This window comes from Herpailurus yagouaroundi, unplaced genomic scaffold, assembly GCF_014898765.1.
Source record: "Herpailurus yagouaroundi ecotype Mexico unplaced genomic scaffold, PumYag 213, whole genome shotgun sequence".
NCBI classification, from domain to species: Eukaryota; Metazoa; Chordata; class Mammalia; order Carnivora; family Felidae; genus Herpailurus; species Herpailurus yagouaroundi.
The window spans coordinates 11,318,435-11,334,046 of NW_024412444.1; the positions used below are offsets into that span (position 1 = coordinate 11,318,435).

Here is a 15,612-nt window from a genome sequence, read left to right on the forward strand (position 1 = left end):
TACTTACTTTAAACAATCACAAGTGACTAATAAATGTGACTCTGTCATACGAAAGATGTTATGGATGGCCCGGGCAGCTAAAATTTGCCGCATTGTTTCATAAACAACATCTGGATTGTCATCTGATTTCACCTCCATGGAACCAAGAAATCGGACAATAAATAACTGATGAAGAATAGAATCTACAAAAGAACAAGATACATTATATATTTCTAAATTCCACATATCTCTTCCTAAGAATAAAACACACTGTCACCTTTTAGATTTTGTAGTAAAAAATACAACCTAGTAGAAGTATTTACAAATTACTCCTAACTACAGTGTTCATGTTATAAGAAAATTAAGGTCTCAAATTCAAACAGCAAAAGGTTCTGCTTCAACAATAGGTGGTTCTTGTACTATTCTTATACCTTTGCTGTAAGCTTGAAATGTATCAAAATAAATAGTTACTGCAAAAAGAAAAAAAAGTCATGCTCCAGTTAGCAGAAGAAAACATGAACTGCTAGGAAAAACTTAAAGGACAGCTTCTGCATTGAGAATTTGACTACGAGGTCAAAAGTATGATATTCTACAATTTTAATGAAATCTTTAAGCCTGATTAAGTTCTGTTGCTTTGAGTGTACTATGAGCAAAAAGAAAGCTATGAAGTAAATGTACCATTAAAACAGCATACATCAGAATAAATAAAAACAAATCCTTCACACAGTTTACCAGAGAATTTTTAAAATATAAGAATACTGCACATCTGTTTTACCTTCAGTTTCAGATTTTGTACCTCCTCCAGATTCTCCAAATGGATTTGTGCGCCTGAAAAGTTTTTAAAAAATTATGAACCAATGGTCAGTTACCATGAGCCATATGGAAGAAACCTCAATCATTGAAACTGGAGTTAAAAACTAAGAGTCACAAAAACTTGTACACACATTTTTTTATAAAGCTCTAAAATGCCTGATCCTGTCAAGGTACGCTACTGATGACCACCCTACTCTGACAAAGGCCTCTACCTTCACACTTAGCAGGCTGAACTCAAAGCTGCTGCATTCTAGAAGATGTGGATGAACTATAGACAGACACACACACGCCCCAACATCCTAATAAACCATGTTGTCAAAACCTTGAATTCAAATAAAGGGGGAAAGGAATAGCCGATTTAGCTTCAATTTTAGCTACCTAAGAAAAATGCCAAGGATTTCCTGGGATTTTAAAAACCTCTTTTTAGGTCCTTTATTACATGTTGCAAGTTAACTATGCTGACTTGAACATTTTTAAATTTTAAACCTGTATTTCTGAAGGCATATGTAATGGAATGCAAGAAGAAAAGCTAAGTAGGGATGAAGCTACCTCCCCTAAGGGTGCTTGGTTCTTGGCACACCCACAATGAAGGAAGAAAAGTACAACTGAAAATAGGTTTTATAAACAAACAGAGAGCTAAGTTGTTTTAAATAACATTGGCATTAAGATAACATGAAATTGATCTCCATAATACATGTCTGACCTATTCTATCAAATCCTAAGTAGATTTCTATGATCAAACAGAAATTTTTTCTTGGTCATAGCCATGTATATCCAAATCAATGTATGAGGTGTCCAACCTACTTAAATAAATTTGCCTTAAGTCACATTTCCTTCATCCCAGAGCCAAAAACAAATTTTTTAACAAATTTGATATTTCTCATTATATAAACAAAAGATGATTTATTAATGATTCACAACATGACTTTAGTGCCTTCCTGGAGACTTTTTTTTTTAATATTTATTTTTATTTTTGAGAGAGAGAGACAGAGCATGAGTGGGGGAGGGGCAGAGAGAGAGGGAGACACAGAATCTGAAACAGGCTCCAGGCTCTGAGCTGTCAGCACAGAGCCCTACATAGGGCTCGAACTCATGGACTGTGAGACCATGACCTGAGCCGAAGTCGGACACTTAACCAACTGAGCCACCCAGGTGCCCCAGGAGATTTCTTACTCTGACTCAAGATGATATTTTTCCTTTTTTTTTAATGTTTATTTTTATTTTTTGAGAGAGAGAGAGAGAGAGAGAGAGAGAGAGTGAGTGAGTGAGTTGGGGGAGGCACAGAGGGAGAGGGAGACAGAGGATCCGAAGCAAGCTCTGTGCTGACAGCAGAGAGACCAACGCGGGACCCAAACCACAAGACTATGACCTTAGCTGAAGTCGGGCACTTAATCGATTGAGCCCACCCAGGCGCCCCTCAAGAATTTCTGAAATATTGTCGTGACCTAAAGAATGGACTGTTAACTTTCTTCTGCAATTTTAAGAGCAAATACCAGAAGCAGATAAATAATTCAAAATTAAGTAATCTCAAAAAAAATTCAAAATTCTCTTAAACTGAATTGCCTTCACTTATTTGAGGCAGAAAACAAAGAGAAAAACCTACATGATTCTTTCTCAACTACCAAAATTAGGTAATTAAAGAAAGTACAACACAGCTAATATATCTATGTGAGACACACTGTGTAAAAATGGAATCATAAACCTTATAGACCATAGAACCGTATCACTATGATGCCATCACCCACCTGCCTCCCTGGCCAAAGGCTTTTGCCTGGCCAGGCTGATCTTCACACACAGGAGAAATGATGTCAAACTGTATTGGAGTGTCTGGGGCAACAAGAGAATCTAGAGAGAGGGCAGCCAAATTTGTGGACTCAGATCCCAAGGATCCTGAGCTGCTGGTTCGAGCTGTCGGTGGCCGAGATTGTCTAAGCACAGAAGAAAACCAGAAGGCATTGCATTTAGTTTTCTCTTTTGGAAATTAAATACAAACTATGAGAAACTTTTTTTTTTTTTAAGTAGGCTTCATACCCAACAGAGCCCAACATGGGGCCCGAACTCACAACTCTGGGATCAAAACCCAAGCTGAGATCAAGAGTCAGACACTTAACTGACTGAGCCACCCAGGTGCCCAGAAAATACAATTTTATGTCAGTAAGAGGAACAGAACAAATTTCAACAAATACAATCACAGCTACTTATTTAATAACAGACTTCTTTCTTTCCAATGACTAAATTCAAAAACATAAATGACCTCACTCTAGAGATAAACACTAGGAAAATTTGGAATCTTTTTTATTTAGCATTCTCGCTGGTAAATTTACCAATTTGAAAATATACTTTCTATGTCTGGGGGGCATATTTCGTACTAACGTTAAGTAGCACTACTAAAATCAAAGTGTTTTGCTAACACTTTCAATAGCCCATATAGTTTTAAGACATTTTTTTTTTGAAGTTTATTTACTTATTTTTGAGAGAGAGAGAACAAGCAGGTGAGCAGGGGAGGAGGGGGAGAGAGAGAGAGGGAGAGAGAGGGAGAGAAAGAGGGAGAGAGAGAATCGCAAGCAGGCTGTGCACTGTCAGTACAGAGCACAGTGTGGGGCTTCATCTCATGAACTGTGAGATCATGATCTGAGCTAACCAAGAGTTGGACACCTAACTGACTGAGCCACCCACGCGCCCCAATAGCCCATACAGTTTTAAATAACCAAAAGTCTGGTAACTCACCCTGCCGGGCGCAGACTTTCATGCCTCTGCTGGAAAGATGGGGAAGGAGTGACCGCTTCCAAAGCTGACTGATTTACTCGTGCAGCAATTTCCTATTTTGTTTTTTAAAAAGGAATAGAATTAGTAAAGCAAGAAAACCAAAAGTTTGAACAGAACTCTGAATTGTCAGAATGCTCTTGAGTAACACTTAAAATGCAAACTGGAGTAACTAAAGTAGTTCCACATTCCATCTTAATATTAAGACACATAATTAACTTTATAACATAATAAGCTTCCTCTTACTTCTTACAGACCTAGGTCTTTAAATATTTAACTACCAGATTTTCTAGACTAAGGTTTGTATTGTTAGACCTAATACAGCATCTACAACACATTTGCTAAATAAATAAATTTAAGAGTAGGAAACAAGCAGAAAATATCAAAACTATTAAAAATTTTTATAACTATACAGCTGAGTGTTTTCATGATCTTCCAAAATATATTTACGCTCAGAAACATCTACATATTTATTAACTGATGAAGTTATCATTTTTGGACCAAAATGTGAAAGAAAGCTTCCTATAAGAAATATTTTTAAACTTCATATTTCAAACACTGGCTACATAAAATAGTATTTGCATTAGAAAAAACATCATGTAACATTTAAAAAAATTTTTTAAGTTTACTTATTCAGGCAGAAAGAGGGGGACAGAGGATTCAAAGCAGACTCTGCACTGACAACAGAGAGCCCAACGTGGGGCTCGAACCCACGAACCGTGAGATCATGATCCGAGCGGAAGGCAAATGCTTAACCGACTGAGCCACCCAGGAACCCCGTCGTCACTTAACATTTTTGCATTTCTGTGTCTTATAGTTAGCAAAAATATCACGACAATGCTACAAGTTGATCAGAATTTCTCCTCTCATTGAACACAGATAAAGTAATTCTGGATAATCTGGAAAATACTACTTAAAATTTAGAGTTCTGATAACTTGTGGGAAAGTAAGATAACCCTGAATTATTCAAATGCAAACACTGTATTCACCACGTATTCTCTAGGTATTAACAGATCATCCAACTTCCATTTTAATTTTTTGTTGCTCCCAAGTAGCATAACAGAAAGGAAAAGCTAGACTGGCAACAGATCTAATTACTACAAGCAAAAGGCTTCTCTACAATTAGCACTAATTTTCTCAGATTAGGCTCATAAAATTATTATACAACTAATAGAAGTTACTAATATTTTGGAGATCATGAGATACTGTTTCTTTATTCAAAACTTGTTCCCAGGAATCTAAGTCCTAGGTGTCTTGGGTGGCATTTCAAAGCCATTATGATAAAAACAGAACTCTTCAAATTGTTCTTCCATTCACTTGAGCTTAAAACCTGCAAGTCATCTTTAATTCACCTCCTTCATCCTTTATATTGGTCAGTTAGTAACTAGTCTAGTCAATGTCTTTTTACCTGTTTCTACAATGTATCATTTCTTCTCTCTTCTCTTAGTTACCAGGGTGTCCAGACCCTCAGCTCATCCCTTATTTATTGTAATGGTCTCCTGCATGTTCCCAGACACCCCTGTCTAATCAACTATTATCCAACAACAGTTTAAGACTTAAAAAAGTGAGGGCTTCCTAAAGAAATCAGCCCTGTTCTGCCTCAACTCAAATTATCAGTACTGCACAGCCTTGCGGTGTCCTGGAGGCGGCCGGGTTCACAACACAACTGGGCCCACCAAGACCGGCAGAGGACACACAGCTCCTGTCCTAAACCAAGTCTTTTCCCAACTACACTGTAGTATGGACCCACTTGTTTCCTTCCACAGTTCTCTGGGTTCTGCCTGTATATCTGGATTGCACCTACATGGAAGTTCATCTGGCTTGATACCCTTGCTACTCAAAGTGTATGTGGCAAAACAGAGTTCAGGCTGAATACCCGAACCCTAGATATAATATGTATTTTAACAAGATCCCCAAGTGATTTGTATGCACATTTCAGCTTTCAATTATTCTCCAACAAGAAACTTGAACTCCGATTATACTACTGGTTTCAGAAACACAGTTTCTGCCTTTGTACTTTTGTTTTTATTCTCACGTCTGTAATTTCTTCTCTTATCCTCAAAATATGGACAAATCTTAGCCAGCTCAGGAGTCTGTATCATCTCCACAGTTTTCTCTAAAATTAAAGTCCATATTTGATCTTAACATTTTCAAATCTTAAGCTTCTAGTCATTACTATACACTTTCAATTATATACTATTTTATAAGAAATGTTACTTCAATGTTATGTTTGTATTCCCATACACAGAGGCCCCTGGAGGGCAGAGCCCTGGCTTATTCTTATTCATCTGTATCCTTATCCATGGTGCTCAGCCCAAGGCTAAATCCAGCATTGATACCCAGTAAATATTTGTTAGCTGACAGATTTCCATTACATTTGAAATAATTTATCTAAGAAGACCAGATGCTCATATATGGATACGTTAAAGCTACCCATTCAAGGGCAAATCAAGATTACAGAATTTGAGAGATTAAGACATAATTAATAAAAGCCATGTAATCCACAGATTTGCCAGATCTAGATATCATAAATAAAAACATTACCTCTGGATTTTCACTTAAATATATTTGTTTGGATATGTTATTTATTGTACAGATCCACTGCAAGAGAAAAAGAAAAAGAAAAATAAGACTTTTTTCCTACAATGCTTCTCTTCTAAACGAGAATGTTCAATATCTCATTGAATAGAAGTTTCATAAGATGTAACACATAATCTTTCTCACAAAAACAGTATTTTCCTATACACATAAATATAGTCTGTGTGTAACAGAACAGTGAATAGATTATTTTTAAAGCCCAAATTAACTTCATACAAGGGAATAAAAATATAGCAATAATGTTAAGTTATAATTTAGTAGCCTGTATTTGTCTTTTTATATCATTTCCCTTCATAATCTCCACCAAATAAGAGAGTCTGGATTCAGATATCATGATTAACACTAATGCAAAAAAGTAAAGAGCTAAATATATTCCCAGCGAATGCATTTTACATACTTCCCTTCTTCAGATTTATAACTAATTAACATAGAAAATGCTCTCTCTTCCACATTTGCCACTTCACTCTCGAGGATTTCAGTCCATGATGAGCCTCATTAAACTAATATTCTGTGTGGTAAACCCTGCAGAGAGCAGACACAGGTCTGTGTTCCTCACAAACCAAAAGCAAGTTTTAATACCTACTCTTTTGCATAAGAGGTAAATAAAAATAGATCTCTATGTAATTTCTAACCTTGTCTTCTACCAACACAGTTATAATACCAGATAAAATGGCTCAAAATCAAGTATAGTATACTTTCATCGAAGAGTATTTCTCAAGACAAAGTTTTTGAAGTGTCAGTTCTTGGTGGTAACTTACCTTCCATATTTGGTGCACTAGAAGTAAAAATGGAGCCAAAAATAAAAGACTCGTGAGGAAGAACAGACACTCCCAAATTTTTGTTTTTCTGTCTTTCATTTTAAGCTTTACTTGCTTCCTGCCATGCTACATCTGTTGCCACTATGTTCTTAATGCAGCAAATACGGTCTCAGAAAGTTGGTGAGAGAAGAGAATAAATTAAACTGTCACCTCATGATACTACTAACTTGCCAGAAAGCAATAGTCACAAGGTCATTTCTGAAGTCGTGCCTTTAAAAAGACAGACAGCAACGATTTCTAACGTCTCCCCTTATAGGTCTAGCTTTAAAATTGTGTGTGAAACTTAAGAATGTTGCTTGGGGACAATAGATTTTATTTTTAAAAACTTTTTAATTAACTAGGATTTTCCAAATTTCTATCTTAATATTTAGTTGCTGAGATATCTTGAGAGGTTGCTGAAGAAATTAACTGGGTAAAATTTTACCTCTTCATGGTCTTTTTTACTTTCTGCTTGCAAAATTGAAGATCTGAAAAAAAAAGAAAGAAGTTTGACCCTTAACTTAAAAAAAACTGATCTGAGAAAATGTTTTATCTTTCAAAGTACATATAAAACCAATCAGTATCAAAACTTTAAAAACCCAAAACACACAACCAATCAATATCTTAGGAAAAGGAGACCACCAGGGGCATCTGTACTCATATTTTAACAACTTTGACTTTGGCTGTCTGTGCCAAAACACAACCAAAAAAGAAACAGGTGCTGTTTTTCAGAAGACAACCTGTAGCAAAAGAACACTGCAAATAAGACGATGCACTTCAACTTTCTGACATATCCTACATATTTCAAATATAAATCAGTAATCCTAATAGAAAACACCAATTATACTTAGTTATTATTTCTTCATAAATATAGTTAAGTAAAATTTTTCAATATATTAGTCACTAACATTGGGATGTTTAGCTTTTCTATAAATGTTACTAAGTTAGAGAAAAAATAATTACTAATTTTGAATCACACTAGGAATGTGAAATGGGAAATCATGTAAAGCATTATTAGCAATAAAATGAAAAAACAAAAAAGTAAGTACTTGTAGTAACATACTAACAATTTGGTAATTCTGACAAATGAACACAGGGACTCCCAACATCCAGCATGATAAATGACACAGTAACTGACATTCATTACATGTTTAAAGAAGGAATATGAAATTAAACCACCATTTGATAAAAGACAGTGAACCATAGCATCTTAACATAGAGAAAAAATGACTGAAAATTCAGAAGCTGCATCTGAATAGTAAGAAACATCAAAAAACAGTATTTTAATTAAGTAGAAAACAGCTACAGATAATTTAAACATCATTAGGAAAAAATTTTAGATTATGGTTTACATCCTTAGATAGATTATAATGCAGTCATTGTGAAATGTTTTTAATAAGCAGCTGTAGATCCAAAGTGTGTGTGTGTGCGCGCACGCGCGCGCGCGCGCACACACACACACACACACACACACAGTATTTCCTCAAGTATTTTTTTAAAAATGTATTAGAGGGGCGCCTGGGTGGCTCAATCGGTTAAGTGTCTGACTCCTTTGACTTTGGCTCAGGTCACGATCTCATGGTTTATGAGATGGAGCCTCATGTCAGGCTCTGCACTCAGCGCAGAGACTGGGTTTCTCTCTCTCTGCCCCTCCCCCCTCTCAAAATAAATAAACTTAAAAACAAATGTAGTTAGAGTAAAAACTGTAAGGCAACAGACCAAAAAGTTAATTCTTGTTTCTAGTTAGTGAGATTATAGCTTTTTTCAATATTCCTTTTGTTACATTTTTCTGTTTTTCAAAAATTTATTCTAAAAGCTAGTCTATGGGTTCTCAATGCAAAGGTAACAGAAGTTTTAAAAATTGCACATAAACATTAATGGACTAAATCATTAACTTAATCAGAAATACATAACATTTAACAATGACATTAGTGGGGTGCCTGGGTAGCTCAGTTGGTTAAGCATCTAATTTGGCTCAGGTCATTATCTCATGATTTCTGAGTTTGAGCCCCGCGTAGGGCTCTGTGCTGACAACTCAGAGCCTGGAGCCTGCTTCAGATTCTGTGTCTCCCTCTTTCTCTGCCCTTCCCCCACTCATACTCTGTCTCTCTCTCTCAAAAATAAACAAACATAAAAAAAAATTTTTTTAATAAAAAATAAGTAAAATGACATTGGTATTTGCACTTACTACACATTAGGCACATTACATTATGTTAGATTTCTATTCTTCATAACAATTTACAAAGTAGGGATTATGACCACCCCACCCTCATTTCACATGTAAAAAAAAAAAAAAAAATGGAGCTCAGAAAGGCTATATAACTTGTCTAAGACCACATGGTAAGTAGCAGATTTCAAATTTGAACTTTCTGACCCCAAGGTTAGGGCTCTTTCCACTAACTTGTGCTGCCTTCCCCATACCATGCAGAATTTTCAGTGAACAGTATCTTAACATGAAATCAAGGGTTTTTACCATATGACCTTGTTTTGACAAGGTCATTTAACCTAGTCAGAAAGGAAAATTCAAATCATTTCTACATGATTAAAAGGAAAATGATCTTAATATGTAATAAGCCTAAAATAGCTATAAAATGTCTGAACGGCAAGGAATTATCATGCATTTCAGTAGTTCAAATGATTACAGATTTTATTAATAGTAGGAAAAAATACTAACTTTTTTCCATCAAAGGAAGTGATCTGAAAACAGTACCGCCTGTCTTCACAGTCAACAGCCATTACCGAACAGTTGTCTATGTCCATGGCGAGGCCTCCTGCTACATCCCCACGTGCCTGACTCATTAAGTTTCCACCCTGCGTGAAGTAAAACTGTCTGTCCCAGGTAGATGACACCAAGCCTGTTTTACTAAATGAAGAAAGTACATTCACTCTTCAGTATCAACACACCTGAAATCTCATCATAAGCCAGACACAAGATAAAACATCACAAAGAATCAGCTTGCAAAAAGGCACCAAGGTGCCTAGAAAATACAAATAGCAGTTTTTCAGTCTCTAAAATAAATTCATGTATGCCAACCCACTTTTGCGTGTGTGTGTGTATTTCCAAAACAAGGCTAGAAATGATCAAATTGCAACTGTTATAACAATGTTCCATAAACTACAGTTCAACTTTCAAGAGAAAAAAAATCAAAAGAATTCATTTTGTTCCTAAGGTTAACTGGCTTTATCCTACCTTTAGGTAAAAACTGAAATTTGACCTGATGGTATAATTACATATAAAGTATGATAAAAGTGATATTTAATGATATTTCATATAATCCTAGATTTAAACTCAAACTGGTTTTGCTTTTAAAATAACTCTGGGGGACCATGAGTGGCTCAGTTGGTTGAGCGTCCAACTTCGGCTCAGGTCATGATCTCACGGTTTGTGAGTTCGAGCCCTGCAACGGGCTCTGTGCTGGCAGCTCAGAGCCTGGAGCCTGCTTCAGATTTCTGTCTCCTTCCCTCTCTGCCCTTCCCCACTTGTGCTCTTTCTCTCTCTGTCTCTCAAAAATAAATAAATGTAGAAAATAAAAAAATAATAAAAAAAAATAAAAATATTTCTAAATTATTCAATAAATACCTAAATAAAATTTTACTTCTGAAAATTATTCACGTACCCCCGTCAAAAAACTGACAAAAACACTAATACCACTAACTAAAAAGATTCAACCTTTAGTAAAATCAAAATAATTTAGCAGATATCAATTATATATTATGTTCACTTGATATTACCCTAGATGATATACAATATATGAAAATAACTGTAGTTCTCTTACTTCCTAGCATTAAGGTATCCAGCTTTCCGGGTTAAGTTTCGATTAACAGGAAATTTCGTGGGATCTGGGTCAGGTACATATAAGGGGTCACTGGCTACTTCCAAATCCTCTATTGTCTGCTGCATGGTCTCTACATCATTGTCCATTTCCCTGCGAACACTAACACGGAAAACAAACCACAACAAAGAACTGTTTACCAATCGTGTTTACCTAAACATTTGTTTTGTATATATTTTCTTAAAGAGAGTAGTAGTGGTGTGGGTAGTTAAAATAAAACGAACACATTATGAAACAAATTTATGTTTTAAGTGAAAGTTAGATATTACGGCAACAATACTAAATTAAAAAGCTACCACACTAAATACCTAACTTTGGAGGAATTTTCAAACTGCTCTGTCCTGTGCCTTTAAAACAATCATTTCCGTCTCCCTGCAGATCTCAGATTGACCACATCACTGCTCAGACTTTTGAACCTGACTAGAATGACTTTCTTTCGTTAAGCTTTCATGGCTTGAAAAGCAAGATGTACATAGCAATTCCCACCCATCCCCCACAATTCAGATAACTGTGAAGGTAATTAACTTGTGGTTAATTACTATTATGTGTTTGTTATGTTTAGACATAAAACCTAGTTTAGAATCAATAAAATACCACAAGCCTTGACACAGTTATAAAATTCAGAGTTCAAATTCTGTGGAAAAGATGGTGAAAACACCAAGAAGCATGTGAGACACACTCCCATGGCAGGGAAAATAGCCCTCAGGAAACTAAATGCTAAATATTTGTAGATTATGGCATTTAGCTGTTAAGTTATTCTTGTAACTTCATTTTCAATTTTAAGGAAGAAAATACTTACTTCTGTACACTTGTTCCAATATTAGTCAGGAATTCTTCCAGCTGTTCACTGAGATTTTCAGAACCCATCTTAAAGAAACTTATCTAAGGCAAGAGGGTGTGCATGTGGGGAGATGAGCAACAGAAACACACACAATACAAAACATACTTAAAATGAATCATACAGTCCACCCAGATACAAGGTAAGGTAATGAACAAGGGAGTATTCCCATTTGTGTACTAGTTTACAATGACTTCTACTGGGCTTAGAGCAACTGTAAAAACCAGACTTCAATTTCACCATACATTTTTTTAAATATATGCATATGGTAAACAAAAACTGGAAAACTTTAAGTCATATGGATAAACCTATGTTTACCACAAAGATAAGTTTTATACTGAGGAATAAGAAGTGCTAATATTTGAAGAAATATCTGAATTTCCTTAAACTCTTAATTTTTAGGGACGTGCCATCTCATATTGACCAAATTTAATTTTCTAGCCTCCTCCCTGATGCACACCTCCTGGGACACTCTGGGGTTCCAATCTATTATTTTTAACTCAGGAGGTATGCAGGGAACATGAGACAAACTCAAACTTGCCCATTCTCTTTCAAATCTACTCTGAAGCAAGGGTGAAAGGAAGTTCCAGCAGAAGTAACTGCAGAAGTCATTTAGCTTTCTGTCCCTTGTCCCCAACCTGTGATGGACAAGGACTAAATACAAGGTAAGTAATTTCATTTACCTGAAAAAATGTGAAATTTTCATTTGCAAGGAAAACCATTCTAGCTTCTTTAAAATAGTATTCTGATGACATTTTAAATTACTTTTGAAAATACATACCCAAACAGAATATTGTGACCTTAGTCTGTAATACCCTAATGCTTAACATGAATATCAAACCCAACATCAAGTTTTTAGTACAGTTATAATCCAAAAGACAGTACAGCCACTATTCACCTGAGCTTGCATGTATCCGAGTAGAGGTTCTAACAATGCTATTTTCTTTTTGTACTGAAGAGTATTTAATGCACAAAAGTAATGCATCATGGTCTGGTGTTGTTTTTTTCTGGAGGTGTAGACATCTTCTGTGACTTCATACTTTACCTTCAAATAAAAACATTAAAAATACTATTATATATCTAATTGTGTACTTATGTTTAATTACCTTTAGTAGTGGCTATAGGAAAGAGCCTACCCAAGGAAACAGGTGTATTACCAGCAATTGTGCATCTTTATTTTCTAAGATACGAGAAATCCTATAAAATATTGGCTATTTTTCCTGTCTTACTACCAACTAGTCCATCTTAAAATGCACATGTAAAGCAAATTCTGCACATAACTAAGTATGGTACAATAACTGAACTAAGTGTGGTAGAAAAAGTCTACCACACAGAGGAAAGGCAGACAGTGGTTTGGTATTAGCTTAGCCATCAGTCTTTGATCTTGGTCAGTTCACAGCATACCCCTCTTCTGGTTCTCCCCCTGCTGCTCTTCCTCTCTTGTACTTGTTTTTCTTTACCCACACTTAAAATATGTGTGCTCCTTTAAGTTCTTGCATTCAGACAACAAGCATTTATTGAGCACCTATTATGCACTGTGCATTAGGCTCTTCTCTCTTCTTGCTTTCCTTAGAATGCCTAATCAAGTACCCAATACCAAGTATTGGGATTGTATATCCCAATACACCAATGACTCTCAAATTTGTATCTCTTGCCCTTCACTCTCCTAAGTGTCAGAAGAAGCACATCTCCAACTAGGCTCTTTATGTGTGTGTGTGTCCACATGTGTGTGTAAATGTGTTGGAAACATACAAAACTAAATATAGTATCTTCCCCACAAACCTGTTCCTCCGTTTCTTAGCTCTCTTAATTATCCCAAGATCCACCCCATCATCCAAGAATTATAGGACTCTGAGGCACCTGGGTGGCTCAGTTGGTTAAGTAACCGACTTCAGCTCAGGTCATGATCTCGCAGTTTGTGAGTTCGAGCCCCGCGTCGGGCTCTGTGCTGACAGCTCAGAGGCTGAAGCCTACTTCAGATTCTGTGTCTCCCCCTCTCTCTACCCCTCCCCTGCTCATGCTCTGTGTCTCTCTGTCTCTCAATAATAAATAAATGTTTTTTAAAAATTTAAAACAAAAAAAAAAGAATTATAGGACTCATTTTCAATTCCTCCTCCTACCGTAAGTCTTGTCAGTTCCACTCACAAAATATTTTCTAGAAGTATTTCTTCCTCTCCACTTTCCATAACAACCTTAGCTGAGGCTCTGCAAACTATTTTGGTACTTTTTCAATGAGTTCCCACTAGTCCTGTCCCCTTCACATTTCCAGTAGTATTTTTATTCTGTAACACAACTGCATGGTGTTACCCACTTAAAATCCTTTAAGTAGGATTCCTTTAAGGAGGCTGCCCACTTTCTCTAACTCAAATTTCAAAGTCACTGAAATAGCCCCAAACTCCTTCTTTCTTGTCTTCTCTGCCACACCTCCCCAAATACATCCTATGCTCCAGACACACATCATTATCATAATAATTATTGCTAGAATTTAATGAAAACTTGCTACAAGCCAGGTACCCTGCATGCATTATCCCATTTCATTGTCAAAACTACTGAGTGTTTTTGACAAGAGAAATAAAGGCTCGAAAATGACGTCAGACAAACAAGCAGCAAAGCTGAGATTTGTTCTCATGCAGTCTGACTTAGAGCCAGTGAGTACTCCTAACCTTTACATTCTCTAGACTCTACCATGTGCATCTGCAAAGGCTGTTTTTCTTCCAGGAACGCCCTCTGTCCCCTGTCCCAAACCAGTGACTTTCACTCATCTTCAATCCAAATAGCACCTCCTAGAAGTAAAGCCTTTCACCAAATCACCAAAGTTAACTGAGGCTCTCTGTATGTTCTTGCAGCATTTTAAGACTTCTATTTGTTAAGTACTTAACTCAATGTTAATTCATGGGTTCTCTTCATCCTCGTACTCTGGCACCCAATCCAATCCAGCTGTACGCCTTCACATAGGAATATGCCTTCCTTAAGTGCATATTGTCCACTCCTGAGGATGGGAGTGGAGCCTATTCACACTCTTGCCTCATGGTACCCGACATATAGCAGATGGTCAAAAATTTTTCAAATAAAACAAAATTGGTAAAAGAATGTTTTTAAAACTACCTGGAATAACAACAACAAACCTGGAACAGCCAGAAGCAGCATAAAAAATACACCAAAATTCTAACCTAGACCTTTAAACTATTTCGTAATGTAGAATTCAAAATGTATATATTTTATCAATATTTGCACCATCAAATAATCAGTGAACTAAAATTAGAAACTGAAAGTTCTTCGTACTGAACTTTATGAGACACATTCCCTTTACTGCGTCACAGTAGCTGTTGCACAGTAAACTGTACCCAGTCGTGGATTCCCACAAGCGATCACTGTCTCTACCAGCAGCCACAGCCAAGGCTGCAGAAACCAACTCTGAGGACCAGAGATCACCTCACTCAAAAACATCTAGTGGAGTCCTACTCAGCAAGCCTTGGATCAGGCACTGAGAGAGAAATGATCTTAAGGAGCATCCAGATGAACTTGTTAATAATTTCTTTGTTTTTTACTCACATGCATATCTCCTATTTTGAAATAGAGTGAAATATTTCTGGATTTCTCTTGTGGAACAAGTATCAAAAACTATATATATTCCGTGTAAATGAGAAGGTCCTCATAACAGAAGTTCATTCAATTATGTATGCAACAATTCAACTGTTTAACCACTGTATCTCAGAAGACACTTCTGAATACATACATAGTCAAATAAAAACAGGACACATGCAATGTTATCAAAACACAAAGCAAAAGGAGCAATGTTATATACTGTGCATCAATTGCATTTTTGGAATAGTTCTGTTTACTTAGAAAATTTTGTCAGCAGAAAAATAGTTTGTTCAAAGAGATAATTATTGTCCAATAATTATCAGAAAGGCTTTGAAACAAATAGAAGGAAAGAATCAAGGACAATACAGAAAAACATACAAAGTAACTGCTAGCTACTATGTTTAAA

At 36.1% G+C, this 15,612-nt stretch overlaps 1 protein-coding gene across 2 annotated transcripts in view; it reads right to left on the reverse strand.

The window, feature by feature from the left end:
• Positions 1-15,612, reverse strand: part of APPL1 (adaptor protein, phosphotyrosine interacting with PH domain and leucine zipper 1) — a 37,845-nt gene that overhangs the window by 6,718 nt on the left and 15,515 nt on the right. The window contains exons 8-17 of one of the 2 annotated variants that reach the window (XM_040454707.1): positions 12,520-12,666; positions 11,583-11,665; positions 10,727-10,885; positions 9,625-9,813; positions 7,396-7,438; positions 6,100-6,156; positions 3,520-3,611; positions 2,538-2,720; positions 755-807; positions 8-182 (exon numbers count right to left, since the gene is read on the reverse strand). In XM_040454707.1, the coding sequence (XP_040310641.1) occupies positions 8-182; positions 755-807; positions 2,538-2,720; positions 3,520-3,611; positions 6,100-6,156; positions 7,396-7,438; positions 9,625-9,813; positions 10,727-10,885; positions 11,583-11,665; positions 12,520-12,666 (1,181 nt within the window). The remainder of the gene's footprint in view (positions 1-7; positions 183-754; positions 808-2,537; positions 2,721-3,519; positions 3,612-6,099; positions 6,157-7,395; positions 7,439-9,624; positions 9,814-10,726; positions 10,886-11,582; positions 11,666-12,519; positions 12,667-15,612) is intronic. The other variant, XM_040454708.1, reaches the window with a different exon arrangement.